Source organism: Carassius auratus, chromosome 14 (assembly GCF_003368295.1).
Source record: "Carassius auratus strain Wakin chromosome 14, ASM336829v1, whole genome shotgun sequence".
Taxonomy (NCBI): Eukaryota; Metazoa; Chordata; class Actinopteri; order Cypriniformes; family Cyprinidae; genus Carassius; species Carassius auratus.
The window spans coordinates 24,673,720-24,695,715 of record NC_039256.1 but is presented as its reverse complement, the minus strand read 5'-3'; the positions used below and the strand labels follow the sequence as shown (position 1 = coordinate 24,695,715).

The window sequence follows — 21,996 nt, the reverse complement described above, 5'->3', positions numbered from 1 at the left end:
CTTTAGGATGAAATAAAATGCTGGACCTAATAGACGAATGTTTGAACCAGATTTAAGGTCTAAAGGGCACACCTCATTCAGTTTACTCTTTTTGACCCAGACTAACCATCATAATCATAATAATGTCTACAGTTTCCCAGCAACACATTTTATCTCAGCTAATTAAAAACTATTAGCTCTACAGTATCTTAATCCTCTGGAAAGCTGTGAAATTTAAAGGGCCAACACAAAGTGCAGTCCATCACACAATTGCAAAGATAAATAATTTTTATAATATTTAAAACAACAGCATAACCCTCAGTGAAACCATTCTCCACAAAATTATTTCAGTATTTATTTATTTTGGAGATAAAAGTGCAGAAAATATTAAGAGTGGTTTTATTATTGTATTTCTTGGGTAATTTATGTATTTTTATAGATTTGTAATATTTAGTTTGTGTGTGTGTGTGTGTGTATACATTTTATTTACAAACCTTTTATTGAACTAACAACCAAAAAGCATTGATTAGCTACCCTCTTAGCATCTCGGCAGGAACTTTTGCATGGTTAAATATCATTCCCATGTTCTTCAAAAATCTAAAATTCTAATTCTTTTTGGAATTTAGATTAGTACTGCACAATTTACATATTTCAGCTTCGAGTGTGAATGTGCCCCTGGCTGTGCCCTCACCTGTTCTCGTTCTCCAGGCGTTGGAGGGTGCACTGCAGCTCTTCTCGGTCCTGGCAGTCCAGGTGGGCCAGCAGGTGGCCATGGGGGGAGTCCTGCTCGAGGGCGGGGCTGGAGTGACGTAGGAGGTACTGATCTTCATCCCTGAGTCCCCCCACACAGGAGACAGTGCACACTGAACTCATTAGCAGTGCCACGCAGCAGACACACACACACACACACACACACACACACACACAGCACCAAGCATGCACAGAAGCAGCAGGTACATAAGCCATATGCACACAGTGCAGCAGTGGCATATCAACAAAACACATGCGCGCATGTTTTGCATAAACTGCGGATGGCATGTTTAGAGTGTATGCAAACACAGACTAACACACACCATCATCCATAAAACAAACAACAGTGTAGATGCTGAACAAGCGGCGATCATACAAACACGCACACTCTTGGTCTAAATAGGCGAAGCTAAAATACAGGCACACAGGAGCAAAAACAAATTACCACTACACACAGGAAGCACTGAAATAACCACAGCTCTCACATTAGTCACATCAATAATAAAAAACTAGCTGTTTTTATTCACTCTGCTGTAATTATACAGGTGCCATTACATGGGCCATCAGTAAACAAAGGCCATTTACAGACCGCTGGATGAGGAAGATTTGGTAAAAGCCACTCAAATGCCACATTATGCCCTGTCAAACCAATATAATACATTACTCACTGATGCACTGTCTATCTTTGCCTTTTAAAGGAACAGTTCTCCAAAAACTATTAAAGGGATAGTTCACCCAAAAAATTTAATTATGTCATTAATTACTCCCCATAATGTTGTTCCAAACCCATACAACCTTCGTTTATCTTCAGAGCACAAATTAAAATATTTTTGATGGAATCCGAGAGATTTCTGACCCTTCATAGACAGCAATGCAACTGACACGTTCAAGGCCCAGAAACATAGAAAGGATATCGACAAAAAAGTCTGTGTGACATCAGTGAAACTGTTGAATATAGTTGTTATTTTTGTTTTCTTTGTTTCACAAATAGTATTCTCGTAGCTTCATAACATTACGGTTGAACCACTGATGTCACACAGACTATTTTAACAATGTCCTTACTACTTTTCTGTGCCTTGAACGTGTAAGCATTGCTGTCTCTGCAGGGTCAGAAAGCTCTCAAATTTAATCACAACTATTTCCCAAGAAACATGGTACTATTGATGCATGGCAATGTTTTTGTTCTGACATTTGAACTATATAAAGGAATGGCCCTGTTCTTTTATATTGTAAATTATTGATAATATTGATTATTGTTTGTTTGTTTGTTTGAATCGATATTTTGGTTATTTTGTTAATATAAAAATAAATTTTTTTTGGGTGAACTATCCCTTTTAACACAATTTTGTACAATATAAACTGCTTAATCACCTGTTTTCAGTAAGATTTACTAAATATACAGTGTTTGTGTGCTTTTAACGTGAATCATGCCCAACAAATGTAATTCACACTTTTGAGACAGTTAACAAAAATGTTTATAGTGCATTATTGTCAGCGTGTTAATTGCTAAGTAAATGCGCAGCAATTCATGTGTTGTGTATTTTCATGCATTATAATGTTGAGTTACACAGAGTGTAAAATTTTAGGCTTACAATAGAAATGTGTTTAAAAGTGTGACTGAAAAAATTATCTTGGTTTGGTCCATCAAACTCAAATGTCAAGCTACGCCCAAGCCCATTTTTCTGTGGTTTTATTTACTCTAGGAAACAAATTATTATTAATTTATAATATATCCAGATTATTTAATTCTACAACAAATACGAACTCTCTTAATTTGTTAGTTATTATGAATTGTTCTTCATACAGTAGATTAACCTTTTCAAAGAATCATTGGATCCCGTTCACAAAACGACTCAATGACCTGGTCACAATCAACAGTTGCGATGAAGATTATGATTAAAAAGCAAAAAAATTTGTGTGTGCCTAATGATTATCGTATGGCTTCGGAAGACTTGGAATACAGTCCGTGAGTCATGTGGACCACATTTTTTTATGGTTTAATTGTCCTTTCACATGCTTTTTAAAGCCGGATAACTCATTGTAATTGCATTGAAAAGCGATTCTTTTGTGCTCCAGGGAAGAAAGAAAATCATAAAGCTTTGGAACGACATGAAGACGAGTTTATTTTTGGGTGAACTATTTCTTTAAATCACAGAGCCATTTCCAGCACAAAGCATGCACAGCCATGACTCTGGGCTGTGATGATCTGACCTCTTTTATTAGTTTTGATTTTGGCAGGCTCACCTAATTTCACCTATATATGCTCTTATTTCAGTGGCTTTCCTTGTCCGCTGGCCTACAGCTCTTAACATCTTGTTTGGTAGCATTTCAATAGCCCAATCTCTCTCTTTCTCTCCCCCTCCTGTCAGCATCAAAGCCTACTCTATTCGTCTCTACTGTTGTGCTCCTTAATCACACAGACTTAATACGATGGAGGGTGAACCCACACATTGCCATGGGTCATTTTCATTATCTTTTTAATTAATGTGACTGCCCAGCCACACCAAACATGAAGGCATGCATGCATGGCCATGCACACATCCACACACCCATGCACGGGGACTTAGCGGCCGTGACAGATTCCAGTGTGTGTGGGAGGTGGTGTACTCACAAACTTTCATCTGGAGAGAGACTGTCAGTGAAAAAGGAACAGCTCTGGTTCTCCATTTCTGCCAACCTGAAAAGAAAGAGCAAACGAAATGAAAATGTCATATTACGGAGCACGGGTCACAACATATAGAAAGGCGTACAAAGGCAAAGTCACTGTGCACTGTAATTTGTTTGCTGTAGCAAGGACAGGGGCTTCAAACACAAGAGGCGTAGGAACGGAATAGCACACGCTTGGCAGAGGAAAAGAAGATGACAGCTGTGACTCATCGAAACATCTCAGTGACTGCATAAGAGACACCTTAGAGCAGTTTCACCAACCTAAAAATCACATGTTGTTATCCTACCCTGACTTTTCAGATACCGTGTGCAACTAACCTGGGTGGCAAATTATCATGCAATGCTGAAGCTGTGCCTCCTGGCTTCACCCTCTTCTCTCTCTCTCTCTCTCTCTCTCTCTCTCTCTCTCCATGACAAAGCCAGAGGAGAATCTGTTCTCCTTTCACTTCATTTGTCACATGAATTTTTATGACATAAATGCCTCTCCTGGGTATTTTCACCCAAACTCATTGCAAGTTTGCATTCCCTGCCACAAGTGGCATAGTAAAAACAGAATAGGAAAAAGTGCTTTATCACGCACTACAGATTGCGTGGCATACAACTGACATACCATGCCTGAAAGTATACAGTATGAATGCTTCATAAGTCCTTCTGTCAACCTAAAGCAAAATTAAAGCTGAAATGAGCCATTTCTATGTATCTAGCAGCACCAAATGCAATAGCAAAAGTAAAGCAGTATTAGTTTATGCTGTGGTCATCTTGAAAATATTTTCTATATAGGCAATTATAGAGCTCCTATATGCTTAAAATGAGAATAAGTGAAATCAAGCTTACATTTAAACAACATACACTACCGTTTAAAATTTGGGGTGGGCAAGTTTTTGAAAGAATGTCTTATACTCACCAACCCTCTATTTATGCACTGAACATTCATAATGTGAAATATTTTTACAATTAAAAATAATTTTTCTTTTATATATTTTTTATATATTTTATTTTATAAATGTTATTTATTCCTATGATGGCAAAGGGGAATTTTCAGCAGTCATTACTCCAGTCTTCAGTGGCACATTATTTCCTTCAGAAATCATTCCTATATGCTGATTTGGTGCTCCCCACCCCAATCCCCAGAATTCTTTGATGAATAAACAATTTGAAAGAACGTTAAGTTTGAAATAGAAATCTTGTCATTATAAATGTATTTAATGTCAAACAATACTTAAAATGAAAATAAAAACTTACTGACCTCAAACTTTTGAATGGTTAGTGTACGTCAAATCATCAACAAAATAAAAATAAAAACATTGGTAACAAATCATATTTCTTTAGCTCAATCATGCTAAAAATAATAAAAAATTAAAATAAACGTTTCAGGCTGGTCCAGAATATCAAGTCACATTTACTTGTACAGTACTTTTCATAACACATATTGTTTGGTGACTGGCTCTATAATGTCTTCGGTTAATGATAACTCTCAATATAGCACCCCTTGTGGCAACTTGGACAATGCAACAAATAGCACTCCTATCCATTTCAGAATGCAACAATGTATTAAAATTAGTTTGCATGAGCTTCACACTGCACCTCTAGCAAAATTCTGTCTGTCATCCAGAACAGACAGGTTTAAACCAGCACAAGAGAGGTGTTCTCAACACAGCAGGGAGTAGACAATGGTCCCTGTGCTTACTATTACCATTGCAGGGGTGAAACTTTGCTTTTAGCAATGCTCTGCACTTTCCCTGCCTTGGCTTACCCTTTAGGTGAGAGACTGGGGGAATTTCACTGCCTTACCAGGACAGCCTGCGAATTAGCAGCAACATAAGAGCCTCTATAGAGACCGTAATGAGGAGTGCTAAGTGCATTCATGTCATGCTGCTAGGAAAGCTGCCAGAGAAAGCTCTGAATTGAACTTTAGAACACAGCAGACTTGAGAACCCACATGCAGGATGGGGCTGCCTTAGAGAATAGCAGAAAGTCGATACACATTCACCCACCAGGTGTCCTTCAGCCAATGACAGTGGCGCAGGCTGTCCTGGTTAACCCCACCGCCTGGATAGGACGACTCCTAATTGAATCCGCTGAGACCTCCATCAGCTAGATCCAATCAAAAGTATTACTAGGAACTGCTGATGATGTCACAGATTCTGTGGTGCGAGGTCAAATGGAGTTTGCTGTTATACACGTATGTCTTTGTGGTTGTTTAAATGGGTTTCTCAGTAAGTGGTTAGTGTGGTTTCTTGTTTTAGAGAAAAGGAGAGGTCACCAACACAGATCAGCGAGTACATGACAAACAATTTCTTCCTTTGAGAAGCGCTGTCTTGAAATGGACATTGTGTGTTGAGATTCAGAACAGTGGTTCAGCCTTTCTGATATGCTGTCTGTTCCTCAGATGAAACGCTGTCAGTACAGACCACTTACTCAGTCATATCCAAGCAAATTCACCCCTGTATGGTGAGTCTAGGACATCAAATGCCAGTGGGTCTATTCTCCCACCCCCTCCAGTCATTACTTTGGAGTAGCCTATAAACGCACGAACAAGCTTCGTTCCCATGGCTATGATGTTCTTCCTTTGCGCCCTTACTGCAGATACCACATCTGAAAAATCTGACAAGAATTAAATTTTCTATTAGAGTTCAAAGCCGCCAGTCTTGACAATGTCGGAAATAAATAATGTGCCACCTCATTTAGCACATGCTCTCTATCGTTCATATTTTGTGAAGGATAGAACTATCAGATAAAAGTGAATGAAAGGGATTTTCCAAAGCGCTGCCAAAGACATGTGGATTTTTCAATTTAATGGAAGCATCCTTAGCTATAAAATGCTTGTCTTTTCTTATTTAGCCGACACTGGGATTAAGTAGTATAGTTTAAGAATGCACAAAAGCAAGGAAATTAATGGAAAGCTTGACAGTTTTCTAAAAGCACGTCGAGAATCAAATGTGAACATGCAAAGCCAGAGTGAAGAATTGAATAAAGATGAATGATGCCTGTCTGATAATTTTGCTCATTAGCATGCTTTTCATTTGTCAGAGATGTTTTAACAGCCAAATTCAATAGAGAAATAATGTAAATCGGATAATGCCACAAAATAAGTGACAGTTTGCAATCTGATGGCAATTTATGATTACGTAAATGGATACAAGAACAAAAACAAGTGGCAATGAAAATAATTTTATCTTGGTAGAAAGCGGTAATAAATTGCTCAGATAATATGAAACAATTTGTGATAAATATTGCAAATTAAAAAAATAAATGAATATTGTAAACACACTTTTATCATTTAATTTGTCTCCAGCGTCATGTCCCTGAGTGTTTTAAATATTCTGGCACTTTATCTAATTTAGTCAAGAATGTTGGCATTCTGTGAGCTGATGCTCCCAGAGCATTTTACACAATTAGTCAGATGCAGACGGACCCCTGTGAAACATTAACTGGTGACAGTTGAATAAAACCAACCAATATTGTTTCGAGCAGGAACAACTAATGCAGAAGGCACTGATGTGTGTTGGGGGAAACCAGAGATAGCATGAGAGAGAGAAAGAGAGAGAAGAGACAAATTTGGGGAACTAAAAAGGACAAGACAAAAGGAAAAAAATGTGCTATGGTAAGTGATTGATATTAGGAAGGAAAGGAGGAAATGAAATAAGACATTGAAAGGCAGGAGCAGAAATCAAGCATATGACAGAGGAGGAGACAGACAGATGAAGACAAAAGGACACAGAAGCTGAGAGAGAGAGAGAGTGTGTGTGCGCACTCTGGCCTATTTGTAGTACCGATAAGAGCTGCAGCAGGGTGTGAGCTGAGACAGTTGGCAGCACAGTATGGAAGGGTAGGCAAAGGGCTGATCTGTGTTTTCATGTGTGCAAGTGGATTGTGTGTATTTAGGTAGCTGGCAGGGAAGTTAGTCGGGGCAGAGGAGCACATCCCTGAACGTTTGCTGCAGTCAAACCAAACCGGTCACATTGGGCTGTTAGCTTCACTGCGCTTCCACAGCCGAATTAAAGGGTTAGTTCAGCCAAACATGAAGATTTTGTTGTTCACTCACATTCATGTTGTTCCGAACCCATGTGATTTTCAACTGTGAATTACCTTAAATGGAATTTTGCATGGATTTGTTTTCATTCAGATTTCTGATATGGTTATAACACATATGGGGCCAGTTTTACTTAACAGGGCAAATTATGAAGTGCTTTGAAGTATTTTGAGAGGTTAGCCATGCACCATATCAGATCCAATCTCCCCAACACACTTAACCTGCTCCAGTTTGCATACGGTCCAAACAGCTTCAAGGACGATGCCATTTCCTCCACCCTCCACCTGGCTCTGACCCACTTAGAAAACAAAGACTCCTACGTTAGAATGCTGTTCATCGACTTCAGCTCAGCATTCGACACAATAATTACACAATAGCTCATCAACAAACTAAACCTGTTGGGCCTAAATACCTCCCTCTGTAATAGGATCCTGGACTTTCTAACTGGAAGACCTCAGTCAGTCTGTGTCGGCCACAACACCTACAGCACTACCACACTGAGCACAGGTGCTCCGCAAAGTGTGTTCAGCCCGCTGCTTTTCACGCTGCTGACCCATGACTGCACTGCCAAGTTCAGCTCCAACTCCACGTTTGCTGATGACACAACTGTGGTAGGTCTCATCAGCAACAAAGATGAAACACCCTTCAGAAAGGAAGTGGCACAACTGGTTGAATGGTGTAGTGCAAACGACCTGTCCCTCAATGTGAGTGAGAAAAAAGGGGTTGTGACGGACTTCAGGAGAAACTCTGCAGTGGAATGACAATACAGCTCAACTTGTTCCTTATCCAAATAAAATGCAGTCAACCAAACATATAAAAGGTTACACTGGTCAGTTCTCTCTGCTGTAATGCCAAGGGCATTTTTGCTCATGTGAAAAGGATTATATTTTCCTTCTATATGCGAATGCATGTAAAGTACAAGCCTAGTTTACTTTATAAACAATAGTTTAACATTAAAGGGGGGGGGGTGAAATGCTCGTTTTCACTCAATATCCTGTTAATCTTGAGTACCTATAGAGTAGTACTGCATCCTTCATAACTCCAAAAAGTCTTTAGTTTTACAGTTTTTTTCAGTCGCTAACAAGCAATTGTCCAAGCAGTTGTCACATTTTCAAAACTCTAAACACAATTAGCACAGCATCTGTCTATTGTGGCCATACCATTCACACATTTCATGTCGTTTTCACACAATATGGAGTCATTGAACACATTTCCACAATGCTTACATTTTCTGAACAGACAAGCCTCTGGTTTGACAAGGTATACCTCCCAACAAATTATGGATCGTTTTTGTAGTATTTACAAATGTTAACACACAACATCCCACAATAGCAAAAACAATGTTCCAAACCTTAGATACAGTATAAAAACCTCTGCTTCCGCGATGATATCAGTTCAAAAACAATTTATTTTATCTGATTTATGTTGTGTAAATTGGGCCAACCACAACTGATTCCAATCTGGCTTAGACTCAGTGGCAGGGGTTATTTTTTTCTATTACATTGACACTTATACAATAAAAGGAGGATTTTGAAGAGTCATATTTTTGGAAACAGAAACAGAAAAAGACAAACACTGTAATTTATGGACGAGGAAGAGTAAGAGCAAGGGGCCCAGAGAGAAGAGCAGGCCCAGTGAGAGGAGCAGGAGCAGTGAGAGGAGCAGGAGCAGGAGCAGGAGCAGTGAGAAGAGCAGGAGCAGTGAGGGGAGCAGGAGCAGTGAGGGGAGCAGGAGCAGTGAGAGGAGCAGGAGCAGTGAGAGGAGCAGTGAGAAGAGCAGGAGCAGAGAGAGGAGCAGGAGCAGTGAGAGGAGCAGGAGCAGGAGCAGGAGCAGTGAGAAGAGCAGGAGCAGTGAGGGGAGCAGGAGCAGTGAGAGGAGCAGGAGCAGTGAGAGGAGCAGTGAGAAGAGCAGGAGCAGTGAGAGGAGCAGGAGCAGTGAGAGGAGCATGAGCAGTGAGAAGAGCAGGAGCAGTGAGAGGAGCAGGAGCAGTGAGAGGAGCAGTGAGAGGAGCATGAGCAGTGAGAAGAGCAGGAGCAGTGAGAGGAGCAGGAGCAGTGAGAGGAGCAGTGAGAAGAGCAGGAGCAGTGAGAAGTGCAGTGAGAGGAGCAGGAGCAGTGAGAGATGCAGTGAGAGGAGCAGGAGCAGTGAGAGGAGCATGAGCAGTGAGAGGAGCAGTGAGAGGAGCATGAGCAGTGAGAGGAGCAGTGAGAAGAGCAGGAGCAGTGAGAGGAGCAGGAGCAGTGAGAAGAGCAGTGAGAGGAGCAGGAGCAGTGAGAGATGCAGTGAGAGGAGCAGGAGCAGTGAGAGGAGCAGGAGCAGTGAGAGGAGCAGTGAGAGGAGCATGAGCAGTGAGAGGAGCAGTGAGAAGAGCAGGAGCAGTGAGAGGAGCAGGAGCAGTGAGAAGAGCAGTGAGAGGAGCAGGAGCAGTGAGAGATGCAGTGAGAGGAGCAGGAGCAGTGAGAGGAGCAGGAGCAGTGAGAGGAGCATGAGCAGTGAGAGGAGCAGTGAGAAGAGCAGTGAGAGGAGCAGGAGCAGTGAGAGGAGCAGTGAGAGGAGCAGTGAGAAGAGCAGGAGCAGTGAGAGGAGCAGTGAGAGAAGCAGGAGCAGTGAGAGGAGCAGGAGCAGTGAGAGGAGCAGTGAGAGGAGCAGTGAGAAGAGCAGGAGCAGTGAGAGGAGCAGGAGCAGTGAGAGGAGCAGTGAGAGAAGCAGGAGCAGTGAGAGGAGCAGGAGCAGTGAGAGGAGCAGGAGCAGTGAGAGGAGCAGTGAGAGAAGCAGGAGCAGTGAGAGGAGCAGTGAGAGGAGCAGTGAGAGAAGCAGGAGCAGTGAGAGGAGCAGGAGCAGTGAGAGGAGCAGTGAGAGAAGCAGGAGCAGTGAGAAGAGCAGGAGCAGTGAGAGGAGCAGGAGCAGTGAGAGGAGCAGTGAGAGGAGCAGTGAGAGGAGCAGGAGCAGTGAGAAGAGCAGTGAGAGGAGCAGGAGCAGTGAGAGGAGCAGTGAGAGGAGCAGTGAGAGGAGCAGTGAGAAGAGCAGGAGCAGTGAGAGGAGCAGGAGCAGTGAGAGGAGCAGGAGCAGTGAGAGGAGCAGTGAGAGGAGCAGTGAGAGGAGCAGGATCAGTGAGAGGAGCAGTGAGAAGAGCAGGAGCAGTGAGAGGAGCAGGAGCAGTGAGAGGAGCAGTGAGAGAAGCAGGAGCAGTGAGAGGAGCAGGAGCAGTGAGAGGAGCAGGAGCAGTGAGAGGAGCAGTGAGAGAAGCAGGAGCAGTGAGAAGAGCAGGAGCAGTGAGAGGAGTAGGAGCAGTGAGAGATGCAGTGAGAGGAGCAGTGAGAGGAGCAGGAGCAGTGAGAGGAGCAGTGAGAGGAGCAGGAGCAGTGAGAGGAGCAGTGAGAGAAGCAGGAGCAGTGAGAGGAGCAGGAGCAGTGAGAGGAGCAGTGAGAGAAGCAGGAGCAGTGAGAGGAGCAGGAGCAGTGAGAGGAGCAGTGAGAGAAGCAGGAGCAGTGAAAGGAGCAGGAGCAGTGAGAGGAGCAGTGAGAGAAGCAGGAGCAGTGAAAGGAGCAGTGAGAGATTGTTTTTATTTTACCCCCCTTTATTTGGGCTTTTTGTTGTTGTTGTTTTTTTGTTCAGAATGCTCTTATGTGTTTCATGGATATTTTGTTCACTGTAAGCAATACTGTCAAACCTTTTCTGTTCTATCATACTGTGTTTCTACTGTACCTCCTGCAGTAAACAGTAAAGGAAAAAAAAAAGCTTTTTACTAGAATGCTTTTGAATGTGAACATTACTGTACATTTGGACATACAGTTCCTTACCGAGAAATTTAGTGTAAAACAGTGAAAAGTCTATGCAGTTTTTGTAATGTCAACAATAGCCAGTATTTTGAAACCTGGTGTACTTTGATTGACTGCATGTAACTTGTGAGGTGAAAACAAGTGTTATTCTTTGACAGAATAATTTAATTTTGAGTCAGATTTCCAGTGTTTTGGTAAAGTTGGTGTGTGCAGAGAAAGATGTGTTCTATTTTGAAATGAAGATTTAGTATATATTTAACAAAATGTGTTTTTGAGAAGAAAATTATCAATTTGGCCAATTGTGTTTTGTAGGTGTTAGTCTGTGTTAAGAGTTTAGAAAAAGTATCTGAAGTATGGTTAAGCGCTTGTTAGCGATTGAAAAAAACTGTATTATATCCATAAGAGAAAGATAGTCTGTACCGATTTTTCCCAGAAAAACACGACCGGCTAGAGGCGTGGCGTCTGGGCGGAGCTAAAGAATCACGAGCGTCAGTAGGCTTTTACGCTGAGAGCGTTTGGAAGTGGTGACATTACCGTGAGGAAAAAAAAACCATCATCCAAAACAAACCATGGCTAACAGTCAGATTCAGCCATTTATTTATGATCCAAAATCAGATCCCGAGGCTGAAACTGAGCGAGAGCAGCAGCAGCAACGACTCGCTCCGAGCGGGGCTCGAACCCGGGTCTCCGGCATGGGAGGGGACGCACTAACAAGGAGGCAGAGATATTTTAAGCAGTTTTAAATGTACTGTAAATGCCGGATTTTTTAAAACAAACAGGCCTACTGGAATGCAAAAATTACAAATCTGACATTTCACGGAACAGGATCCAGCAGGGTCAAATTAAGTCCTGGTCATAATAATCACATGAAAATGTTTGATGTGAGCAACAGTGTGTTTTGCTGTAGCAGCGCCGATAGCAGCAGTTTACTGACTGCACAGCCACACGCACCACAGTTATGTTTGAGATCATTTTTTTTTAAATACCATAAATTAAATGCCATGTTGAAAACATTGCGATTGTGTTTTAAAACCACAAAACCATTTAAAGAGGCACATTCAGCAGCCACCTTGATGGGACAGTCAAAATGATTTCAAACTTATGGCACACTCTCTCTACATTTTATCAAATAATCATAATTACATCAATTAGTTTTATAATCCTGCTACTAGCATTTGATTCAGACTAAAACCCCTTTAATTTGGGTGAGAAAGCGTTTTGTTTCTTTGAGTGGGTTTTGCACATCTTGTTATACCAGTGACTGTGTGCTGCTGCAGACGCATTTTTCAGCATTAAGGTTAACAATTAATCGATTGTTAATTTAAATGACGATCGATCATGGAAATTATCAAAAATTGACATCCCTAGTCAGGTGCAAATTGTGTCTACGACTTTTCAATGCTAATGTCACTGTGTTTCTTTAGTAAATCCTGTCAGTATCTAGTATTATAAAGCCAAAAGACAGTTTGCACTGGAGCAAGCTGTTAGTAAGACTGGCCCGTAATGTGACTGTATAAACTTCTTACCATACTTCTTACACATACATGATTTAACATTTATCACTTAGTGATTGTATGCTGCAAATTGCTTATTGCTTAACACATTTAGCATGCTGGTTTTATTGTTAGATAATTGACTTATACAGTGTTTATCTTTGTTTTTCTGTTGCTCTTACAGCATTTTATTTGATTGTCAGCATATTAAATGCATCAGTTAAGCAGTATTGACCAATTACTCAACACCTTTCCCTCCACCATCCCTAGATCTCAGTTACATTTCCATATATTTCAATATGCCATCAAGAGCAGTGTGAACATTCTGCTAAACTAAAAAAATAAAGTCATATGGGTTTGGAACAACAAAAGGACGGTGAATAAAAACTTGAATCCTTTATGCATAATGCATTATAAAAGTACTTTATAATGCATCGTATGAGATGGATATAAGTCATTTTAACTTTGGTTACAATTATTTATGAAAATATAGAATGCATTACAATTTAAATTATGAATACCTTTATAATGCATTATATATAATGGCTTTAAGTAAAGTATTACCAAAAAAAAAAGTTAGTATAAGCAAGAATGTTAACATCCGAGTACAAATGCATGTTTGTCTGAGTGTTTCCTGAGTGTCTTATGTGCACTCCGTCCAGGCCAGAACGAGACTGATCCGAGCTGGCAGCTCCCTCGAGCCCTCCAGACCTTGTGGGTTAAGCTTTCATTCTTCTAGTGGAAAGCAGCTGACCCCTGTCCACCCCTCTGAATGCCATCTCTCACTCTCTCTCTCTCTCTTTCGCACATCCCTCTCACTTCCTCCCAGGCTGTTGTTAAGGCCCTGCTGTTTGAACACTGTGTCCATGCAAAGAGGATCAATATATCAATCAGAGCTCAGAGGAGTGAGCAGAAGTGGCTGCTGGGAGAATATCAGAGCATAAGTAAGGCGCGATCACTGTCCGCGTGAGATTGAACTTGTACCTGCTTGCAAAATGCTCGATCCGGCTGTGTGTGTCCGCATGAGGCAGCCTGGGAGATGAGCAGGGCCTGTCAAAACAAGAACACACACATCTGTTAGCAAAGTAGCTTGTTACTGTATGCATGAATGCCTAGATTCTGGTCTTTGCTGGTCTGCAAACTTGCTCAGGCTGGTCCGTCTGCTTGATTTGGAGGACTTAAGGGTGCTTTAAGCTAGTCAGGATGGGAAAACAGATGGATGCCCAGTCCAGTCCAGCTGGAGATCACCTCGGTTAGGCTGACAAACCAGCTTAAATCAGTTTAGACCAGCAAACCAGCTAGGTTTTAATCTTTAACTAAATTGATCTGTTTTTAGAGATGTTTAGTTTAGTTTTTTCAGAAAAGCAAGACAGGCAAAATAAGCTGGCCTAAGATGGTTTGTGGGTCTTAGCTGGCCTGCCCTCCTTAGCCGGGCTGATCTGATTGCTCACTAGAGATTTGGGAGTTTAAGGCTAGTCATAATGGTAAAACACTGGACAACCAGGTGACGAGCACCGCAGGGTGGATGCTTAAATCAGCAAACAACCTAGATTTTCATCCTTTTCTTGGTTTACCTGAGCAGCCAGATGGCCTCCCAGCCTGATGAGCTGAAATGTAAAAAAAAGGCCATCAAAACAGCTAAAGCTGGTTTAAAATGTTTCTTTTCAACAGGACAGAAAATAACTGTTTGCAGTGCACTGTGTTCAGTCCCTCAGTTCTCCACTTATAAACCTTCAAAAAGAGCACAGCGGCGCTTAGGTATGATTCTCATCAGTAGAGACAGGAAGTCAGACTCACGTCTCAGAGCTCTCCACCTCCAGTACTGATTGAACTGGCAGGTATCCCCTCTGAGGGTGTTTACTAAAATACTGCTTCGAGCGGAACTTGTTCTTTAGTGTCTTCGCGAAGTCCCGCATCTTCTCGCCTGAGGTCGTCTGGAATGATTCAGAAAGAGAGATAGAGAGATAGAAAAAAGAGCCAGCGGAGAGAAAAATTAAAGAACATGAGCGATTGAGACACAACACATCCCCCTCGTAACATTCCTCCAACACACCGCCAGTACATCAGTTCCTCCACAGAACATTCGTCTTCCTCCGATCTCAATCTATCATCCTTTGAGCAGCCACAGAAAGCCGGTGCATAATAAAGACGCCCACCTATAAAACTCAGACTGGAGCATGGGAAAACCATTAAGCAAATGGCCTTGTGCTGTATTTCACTGCAGGAGATCAATTTAGTTCAATTCATATTTATTTTGCGTAGTGCCTTGTACATTAGTGATTGAATTTGAAACCATTGAGCAAAGCACAATGCTGCCAGTTGGCAAGGAAAATCCTCTGCAAGTAACAAAGCATATGTACCGGGGTGTAGTACTCCATGATGGGGTAGTGTAGTTTCTTGCCCTTGGTAGTACGGCCCGTCAGGAAACATGTCTGGCAGATGTCCACATTGAACTGTTTTAGACTTCGGTATCTGATGAAACAGGCAGAGACATATTTTACATCCAAATATTGATGTGTTCATTTTAGGATTTGTATAGATTAAAATGAATCTGAACTTCCCTGTTGATAATAACTAGTTAAGACTAGCAGGGTGCTTTATGCCTGATAGTGATGGTTTAGTATACAGTAGGTCTAATTGTGGAGTCATCATAACACTTGTGTTCAACAGCAAAACTTGTCTGTTTCTGCTGGAGATGACTGACTAATATAAAATTTTAGCTAGGGTAATAAAGGCGTCTGGTGGGGACACCAAAAAAACCAGCATATAAAACACAATATTACTTATTGTGCACTACCAATTAGAAGTTTGGTGCTGGTGAGATGCTTTAATGTTTTAAAAGTATCTCATGCTTGCCAAGCCTGCATTTATTTAATCATAAATACAGTAAAAGAGTAATATAGTAAAATATTATTATAATGTGAAATAACTGTTCTCATATATCTTAAAATGTAATTTATTCCTGTGATGGAATATAAATATAAATGTTGAAATAACTGTGCCGTTTAATATTTTTGTGGAAATTGAGACTATTTTTTTCAGAATTCTTTGATAATATAACGTTTAAAATAAACAGCATTCATTTGAATTTTTTATCATTTTGATATATTAAAAAGTCTAATAAAAGGTCTATTTAAATATTAGTGTACATACTGCATTCTGGTTAATATTTTTTGTTGTTGTTTTTTTGCTTAATTTGACCTTTTAAACACACAGTGCATTCGATTTAAATGCATTCAGTTTCCCTTTGAAGGACAGAAAGCATAAATACGAGAAGAAAGTAGCTAAAAAATAACAATAAAGAGATATGTGCTGTCTTTTCTCCAAACAACTGCTTGCATTGCAGCAGCTCACCTGAAGCCCTTGATAGGGCACTGCTTACAGATGTAGCAGCGTGCCTGGTGCTTGGCGGTCTCGGCCACAGTTACCCGGTGTAGAACAGGAAGCCACACCACCGACTGAGGCTCTAAGCTCATCCACTCCAGAAAGTGAGACACCTCGATTGCTGATTTACCTGGAGCCTAGTGGCAGACAAAGAAGATACACATGAGAAAGATAAAAATCAAACAGCAACAAGTAGCATGAATCCAGATACCCAGAAGACATATTTTTCATTATGCATGCCCAATTAAGCACCAAAAAAACTTCTGGTAGCTGATGGGCACAAGCACCCCATCGGAGCATGTCCCATAAAAGTACTAATGCGATACAGGGCAATCACGTCCCGGTGAAAGGGAAGGATACAATCTCAGAGAGGCCCCTTGTTACCGTGACACAGCGGGAAACAGATGACAAGCAATAACCCTAATAAAAGAGGATGACATAAAAATCTGGAACATGCTAAATTCTCATTAAATACGCATTGAAGATGCATTAAAAAGGTTGATTTCCCTTGGGCACACTCTGAAGCTCGGGCAGAGCTTTATAATTAACTTGAGTATCTCTAGCGTGGCTCTTAGTAGTCACTGGAGTGTGTCGTCTCCTGAGAGGGCAAGGCAGGTTGTGTACAGTATGTGTCTTTAGCAGTGTTTGTAGTCTGGGACTGAGACCAAAGTCTGCAGTGAGGAGTTGAGTGGAAGACTCCAGAAGTTTCCCTGAAACAATAAAAGAGGATCTTCTAAACAGTCCATATCACAAGGACAGCCGAGAGTTTCCCATGAGATGGCCCATAACTTCAAACTAAGTGAACCGGTCTTTTCATCTAGACACACGCTGAAACCCACACCGACTGGCTGAGCCGCATCATTCTTGATCTGTCATGATTAATGCAGCCAGTGAGACAAAAAAAAATGGTGTAATTGGAAAGCACTGACTGGCATTTCCTCCAGAATTATAAAGGCAGACATAGACCAAACGTGAAAATAAATGAATTCTAATTGCATGTGCCTGAAACTGCACACATACTCTTGAATGGAACAGGATTTAATTAAGGAGCTGGCAGACATAAGAATGAAAGGTTTAAGGCCATTCTACAAGAAGCCTGTGCCCTACACCAATTTCTTCAGTGGAATGAAATGCCAGAAGGTTACGTTCCACTGCGATACCCCAGCTTTTTCTGAATTACAGCCTCATAAGTGTAAAGATGGATGAGAAGATGTCAGCAAGCATTACACCTTCAATTTCCTTAATTAGCATAGACTACCAAAGTCTGAAAAACTCCATGAAAGTATGTGAATCGAAACTCTTCGGAAAGATTGATTTCACAGCGAAGCAACTGCACGCAACTCAATTTACACCACTGTTATTTTATTGTTTGTTTTTAAAGAAATCAATACTTTCATTCAGAATCCATTTAATTGATCAAAAGAGACTGTTATATTGTTACAGAAAAAATCAATTTCAAATAAATGCTGTTCTTTTGAAAGTTCTATTCATCAAAGTATCCTGAAAAAATATATCATGCTTTCAATAATGTGATAATGAGCGCCAAGTCTTGAGCACCAAGTCAGCATATTAACAGCGTAATTTCTAATACTTAAGATTGACTGTTATTTCAGCTTTGCCATCATAGGAATAGATTACACTTTAAAATATATTCAAATAGAAAACTATTTGCTTGAATTGCAATAAAATTCCACAATACTAACAGTTTTAATGTATTTTTGATCAAATAAATGCCGTCTTAGTGGGCATTAGATATATATATTTTTTTTTAAACCTTCATGAGCTCAAACTTTTGAAAGTCAGTATTAAAGTGAAATGTGTTTTTAAAGTGAATTTCTGTGCCTCTGGCATAAAAAGTAAAAAAAAAAACTTTCTTCCAGACAGGTTTCCTATACATTTGCATATTAGACCTGCCAGTTATGTCATTAGTTAAGACAGTGTTGATAAGGATTTACACTTTTTGGGGTAACAGACTGATAAACAATCTAATTTTTAATCAATTAAAACAACACAGCAGCTTTTAAAACGACTGTAATTGTTAACTAGCTTCCAAGCTGGTAAACTGAATACAACAAGTCTGGTTAAAGGTCTATGTGTATGATTTTCTTATCTTGAAAAATTCTGCAAACCAGGAATATATAAATACAATAGATAGCCATTGTGGTGTGATCAAAACATTGCGACCAATGGCCGATGGGGAGTGTTTAGGTAAACATTTAAAATTAGCCATTGTGTTTGCTATTTCGTTTAGTGGCGTTAATTGCATTGAGATGATGCACTTCTCTTTTAATGACACAGATGTTTGTAGAGAACTCTATTGCCCCGTTGAGTATGCACGCTTGACGCTGGCACAGTGAATGAGACATGCACATTTAATAAGCACAATAGGACTACCAAGAACTGGCCAGGCATTTGCGTAGAGTACGTTTCTGGCCAGTGATACACTAAAACCCAAAGTAATAAAGTCACTTTAATCTCTGCACATTCCAGCCCAAAAACCCAGGAGAAGCAGAGCCTAGTTAGAAGAGAGCGCGGGCGAGAGAGAAATGTGACAGGCAATAAAGAAGGAACGCAGGAAAGTGTGCCTCTGGTACAAATATTTAAGAAGATTTGCTCATCAGAAGGCAGAGGGTCTGTGTAGAGGGTGGCCCTTTCCTTATCTAAACAGAAAGCTTATCAGGGAAAATGAGAGATACTGAAAGAGAGAATCTAATGTCTTACCATTCGAAAGCAGCTGCGGACACTGGGCTCCACGTTGCTTCCTCCAAACGCCGCCACCTCCCCGAGCTGCCGAGGGATCTGAATAGCCTCGTGCAGTAACAGGCTGAGATGTTTCTGATCTGTCAGTCCGCCTGGACCACACACCTGTCTGAAAAGGTCTGCAATACACACACAGAAGACCTGGTTGAATGCTGCACTAAAAACAGGAACTAGGGAAAAGGAGCTTTGTGCCAGTGTGCAGAAACCTGGAGGTGGGCAAACTGAGAATGTGAGACTTAAATGGCTTAAATGGTGTGAGATACCTCACACTTTAATGTGTCATATGTTGGCACAAATTAATCTGTTTTATTTTTCTTTACAGAATGTATGTATTAAGTTTTTTTTCTTACCCTCTGTTCAATTTTGTTACTGTTAACTAAAACTATCTATATAGTTTTATATATATAAAAAATATATATTGACATAAAGCTAAAAATAAAATAACTATTTGATAAAAAACTGAAACTTAAAAAAAAAAGAAACTAAATTTAGAAATGTGCCTTGGCAAGTAACTGAAGTAAATGGGAGTATTAAAATGACTAAAACTGAGGTAAAAAGATAAGATATACAGATAAACAGAAATATTTAAATAAAAACTTATCAAAATGTGAAAAGCACATTAAAAAAAAACATTAAAATTTAAGCTGAAAATACAAAAATAAAAACTAATAAAAAAATTAATAAGTATTATAAAAGTAAATAATACTAAAATAAAACTTAACTCTTTAAAATGTTATTTTCTCATTTCAACTATAAATATCCTTCAATTAAAAACAATATTTAGAATTTAAATTAAAGATATACATAAAACAAGTTGTGATGTATATTGTTTGCTTCAAGTAAATCATCTTGTTTTGAAAATGTCTGGATTTTTTTTTTTTTTGTTCACTGGAAAACACACATATTTGATAAGCAACAAAGTCATTTTGGCAGAGTGGAGTCTGGCAAGATATCCAAGCACTGCTGTAAATGTGGACAAAAGGCTAACATTAGCCGAGAGAGCTGAACGGCTCAAACAGTATGTGTCATGAATCTAACCATCACTGAGCAGAATGATCCTGACAGGAGTGAGAATGTTCTCTGCAGTGCCTGTAAAAATAGCACCATCTAAATTAGCTGGCACACACAGACCTTCCTGCTGTGCAGGCACACACATTCACACTTACATGTAAACCAGCCTCATACACAGACTAGTCCAAGGACAGATTGATGGGTCAATCAAGGCCAGAACCCAGGTTCCTCTGACTGCCAGGGCCCTCAAGCTAACAGGCCTGACACCCAAAAACAAGCCAGTGTAGATGTAAAATTGATATAGACAGATGAACAGCACTTTGTGCCAGTGGCTGTTGGCATGATATGAAATAAACAAAGAAATGAGAGACGTTATTTGTTCCTGGTCCCCCATCAGCACTCACAGAATCCTTTATTGCAGCTTTGATGTTGTATAATAGTCATTGTACACTGGTGTCTCTTTTGGAAAGTATTGCACACAAAGTGTGATTATTTTTGAAACTGCAACAATATTAAATTTGTATTGCAACTTCTTGTTTTTGTGACTTTATATCAAAATTGGGACTTTATTATAAAGTCTATTCTTTGATGGAAAATGCTATTTAAACTAGTAGCTGGCTTCTTTTGGTCTAAGCTTGGCTGGTATAAGCTGGTACACCACCAACAAACCAGCTACGTAAAGTGATCCAGCTGGATTTGGAACATGGTGACTGGTCAGCCAAATAATGACACGTTTAGACCATCTTAGACCTCATACGAACAAGCCACCATGTCCCAAAACATAAACAGGATTTTTGAACAGGGACAAAAAAGTGGCTGATGCTCTGTAGGGCCTTAATCTCTGCACAACCAATAGGTCCCACTGTCTACACTCTCACAAGTAAAAACGTATGTGCTTTTTACTAATGAAATTGCAAAGACATTGGTAACAAAGCGATCAAGACGGACATTTTTAGTCAATGTTTGGGAGTTGTATGGTTGTATTCTAGCTCAAGGACTATTCTTCTCTAATGCTTTCTGCAGTGCTGACTCTTATTTACTGGGTCCTGCTTGTGTCTGCCCTGACAAATTACCCCCAACCCTCTCTCGCAACAGCAGATGAGATTTTAGGCCACTGATGAAATTATAAAGCATTAGAGAAGATTGGAGGGGAAACCCTGTGAGAGAAAGACTAGGACTTTGCTCTATGACAGTCATTTTTACTTTAGTGTTACTGGACAACAACAGATTTAAAAAAAAAAAAAAAAAGGAAGAGGTGGTGTGTGAGTTAGGTTTCGCTGACGGCGTGGGGTCCAAAAGTCCTAACAAGGATAGTAAAACTTGAAATACCAATAAAATCAGTTTTTTATCAATAGTGATATTTCACAGTATTACTGTTCTTAGTGTATTTTTATCAAATAAATGCAACCTTTGTTAAATCCTTCTTTTCAAAAAAATATTCCCAATCCTGAACTTTTGAACAGTTGTGTTTGTTGTGGGGACCAATGGTAGCTTAAATATGGCTTCATGAAGAATACTGTAAGGTTTCAGGGGCGGAGATAAAGGACAGATAATAGGGAAGGCAGACTGTACAGAAAGACATCAAGTTTATGTGACACGGCCCTCTACTTACATTTATACTTTTCCTGGATGTCTGCATTGCATAGAATAACCAGGCCCGTCTTGAAGGAGAGCACTCGCATCTTACCATTACGACCACTAGAGAAAGAAACACAAACACGCATTTAAAAATTCACTAAGGTTCTTTATTGAAATGATCTTGTCAATTAGTATGACTATGGAGTAACTACAGTAAGTGGCACCAAACAGAACTGAATATAAAATCATCCCAGCAACTATATTTTCTCTCTACAGTCATTAACAAGCTACCATGGATATATGGTCAACATATGAAGTTACTCTGGGAATGTAACTTCCTCCAAGCCATCTAAATCCTTAATGAAGAGGCTGCCAGGAGCGGCAAAATACAGTGCTACAGCAAGTATATATAATACACAGTGTACTTTTAGATATTTGTATAAAGATACATTTCTTGTCTTATTAAATGTTTTATGCTTACAGGAAAATACATTTCACACTTATTGCACCAGACAGGCCTGTCAAAAAAAGATTCTAAAACAGGTCGGGAAGCATTTGAGCT

At 40.1% G+C, this 21,996-nt stretch overlaps 1 protein-coding gene across 5 annotated transcripts in view; it reads right to left on the bottom strand.

Moving 5' to 3' along the window:
• Nucleotides 1–21,996, bottom strand: part of LOC113114112 (dystrophin-related protein 2-like) — a 131,961-nt gene that overhangs the window by 8,523 nt on the left and 101,442 nt on the right. For 4 of the 5 annotated variants that reach the window (XM_026280860.1, XM_026280859.1, XM_026280862.1 and 1 more), the window contains 9 exons: nucleotides 21,469–21,554; nucleotides 18,807–18,964; nucleotides 16,056–16,222; nucleotides 15,062–15,173; nucleotides 14,499–14,635; nucleotides 14,276–14,308; nucleotides 13,686–13,751; nucleotides 3,341–3,406; nucleotides 671–811 (listed from right to left, as the gene is read on the bottom strand). In XM_026280860.1, the coding sequence (XP_026136645.1) occupies nucleotides 671–811; nucleotides 3,341–3,406; nucleotides 13,686–13,751; nucleotides 14,276–14,308; nucleotides 14,499–14,635; nucleotides 15,062–15,173; nucleotides 16,056–16,222; nucleotides 18,807–18,964; nucleotides 21,469–21,554 (966 nt within the window). The remainder of the gene's footprint in view (nucleotides 1–670; nucleotides 812–3,340; nucleotides 3,407–13,685; nucleotides 13,752–14,275; nucleotides 14,309–14,498; nucleotides 14,636–15,061; nucleotides 15,174–16,055; nucleotides 16,223–18,806; nucleotides 18,965–21,468; nucleotides 21,555–21,996) is intronic. The other variant, XM_026280861.1, reaches the window with a different exon arrangement.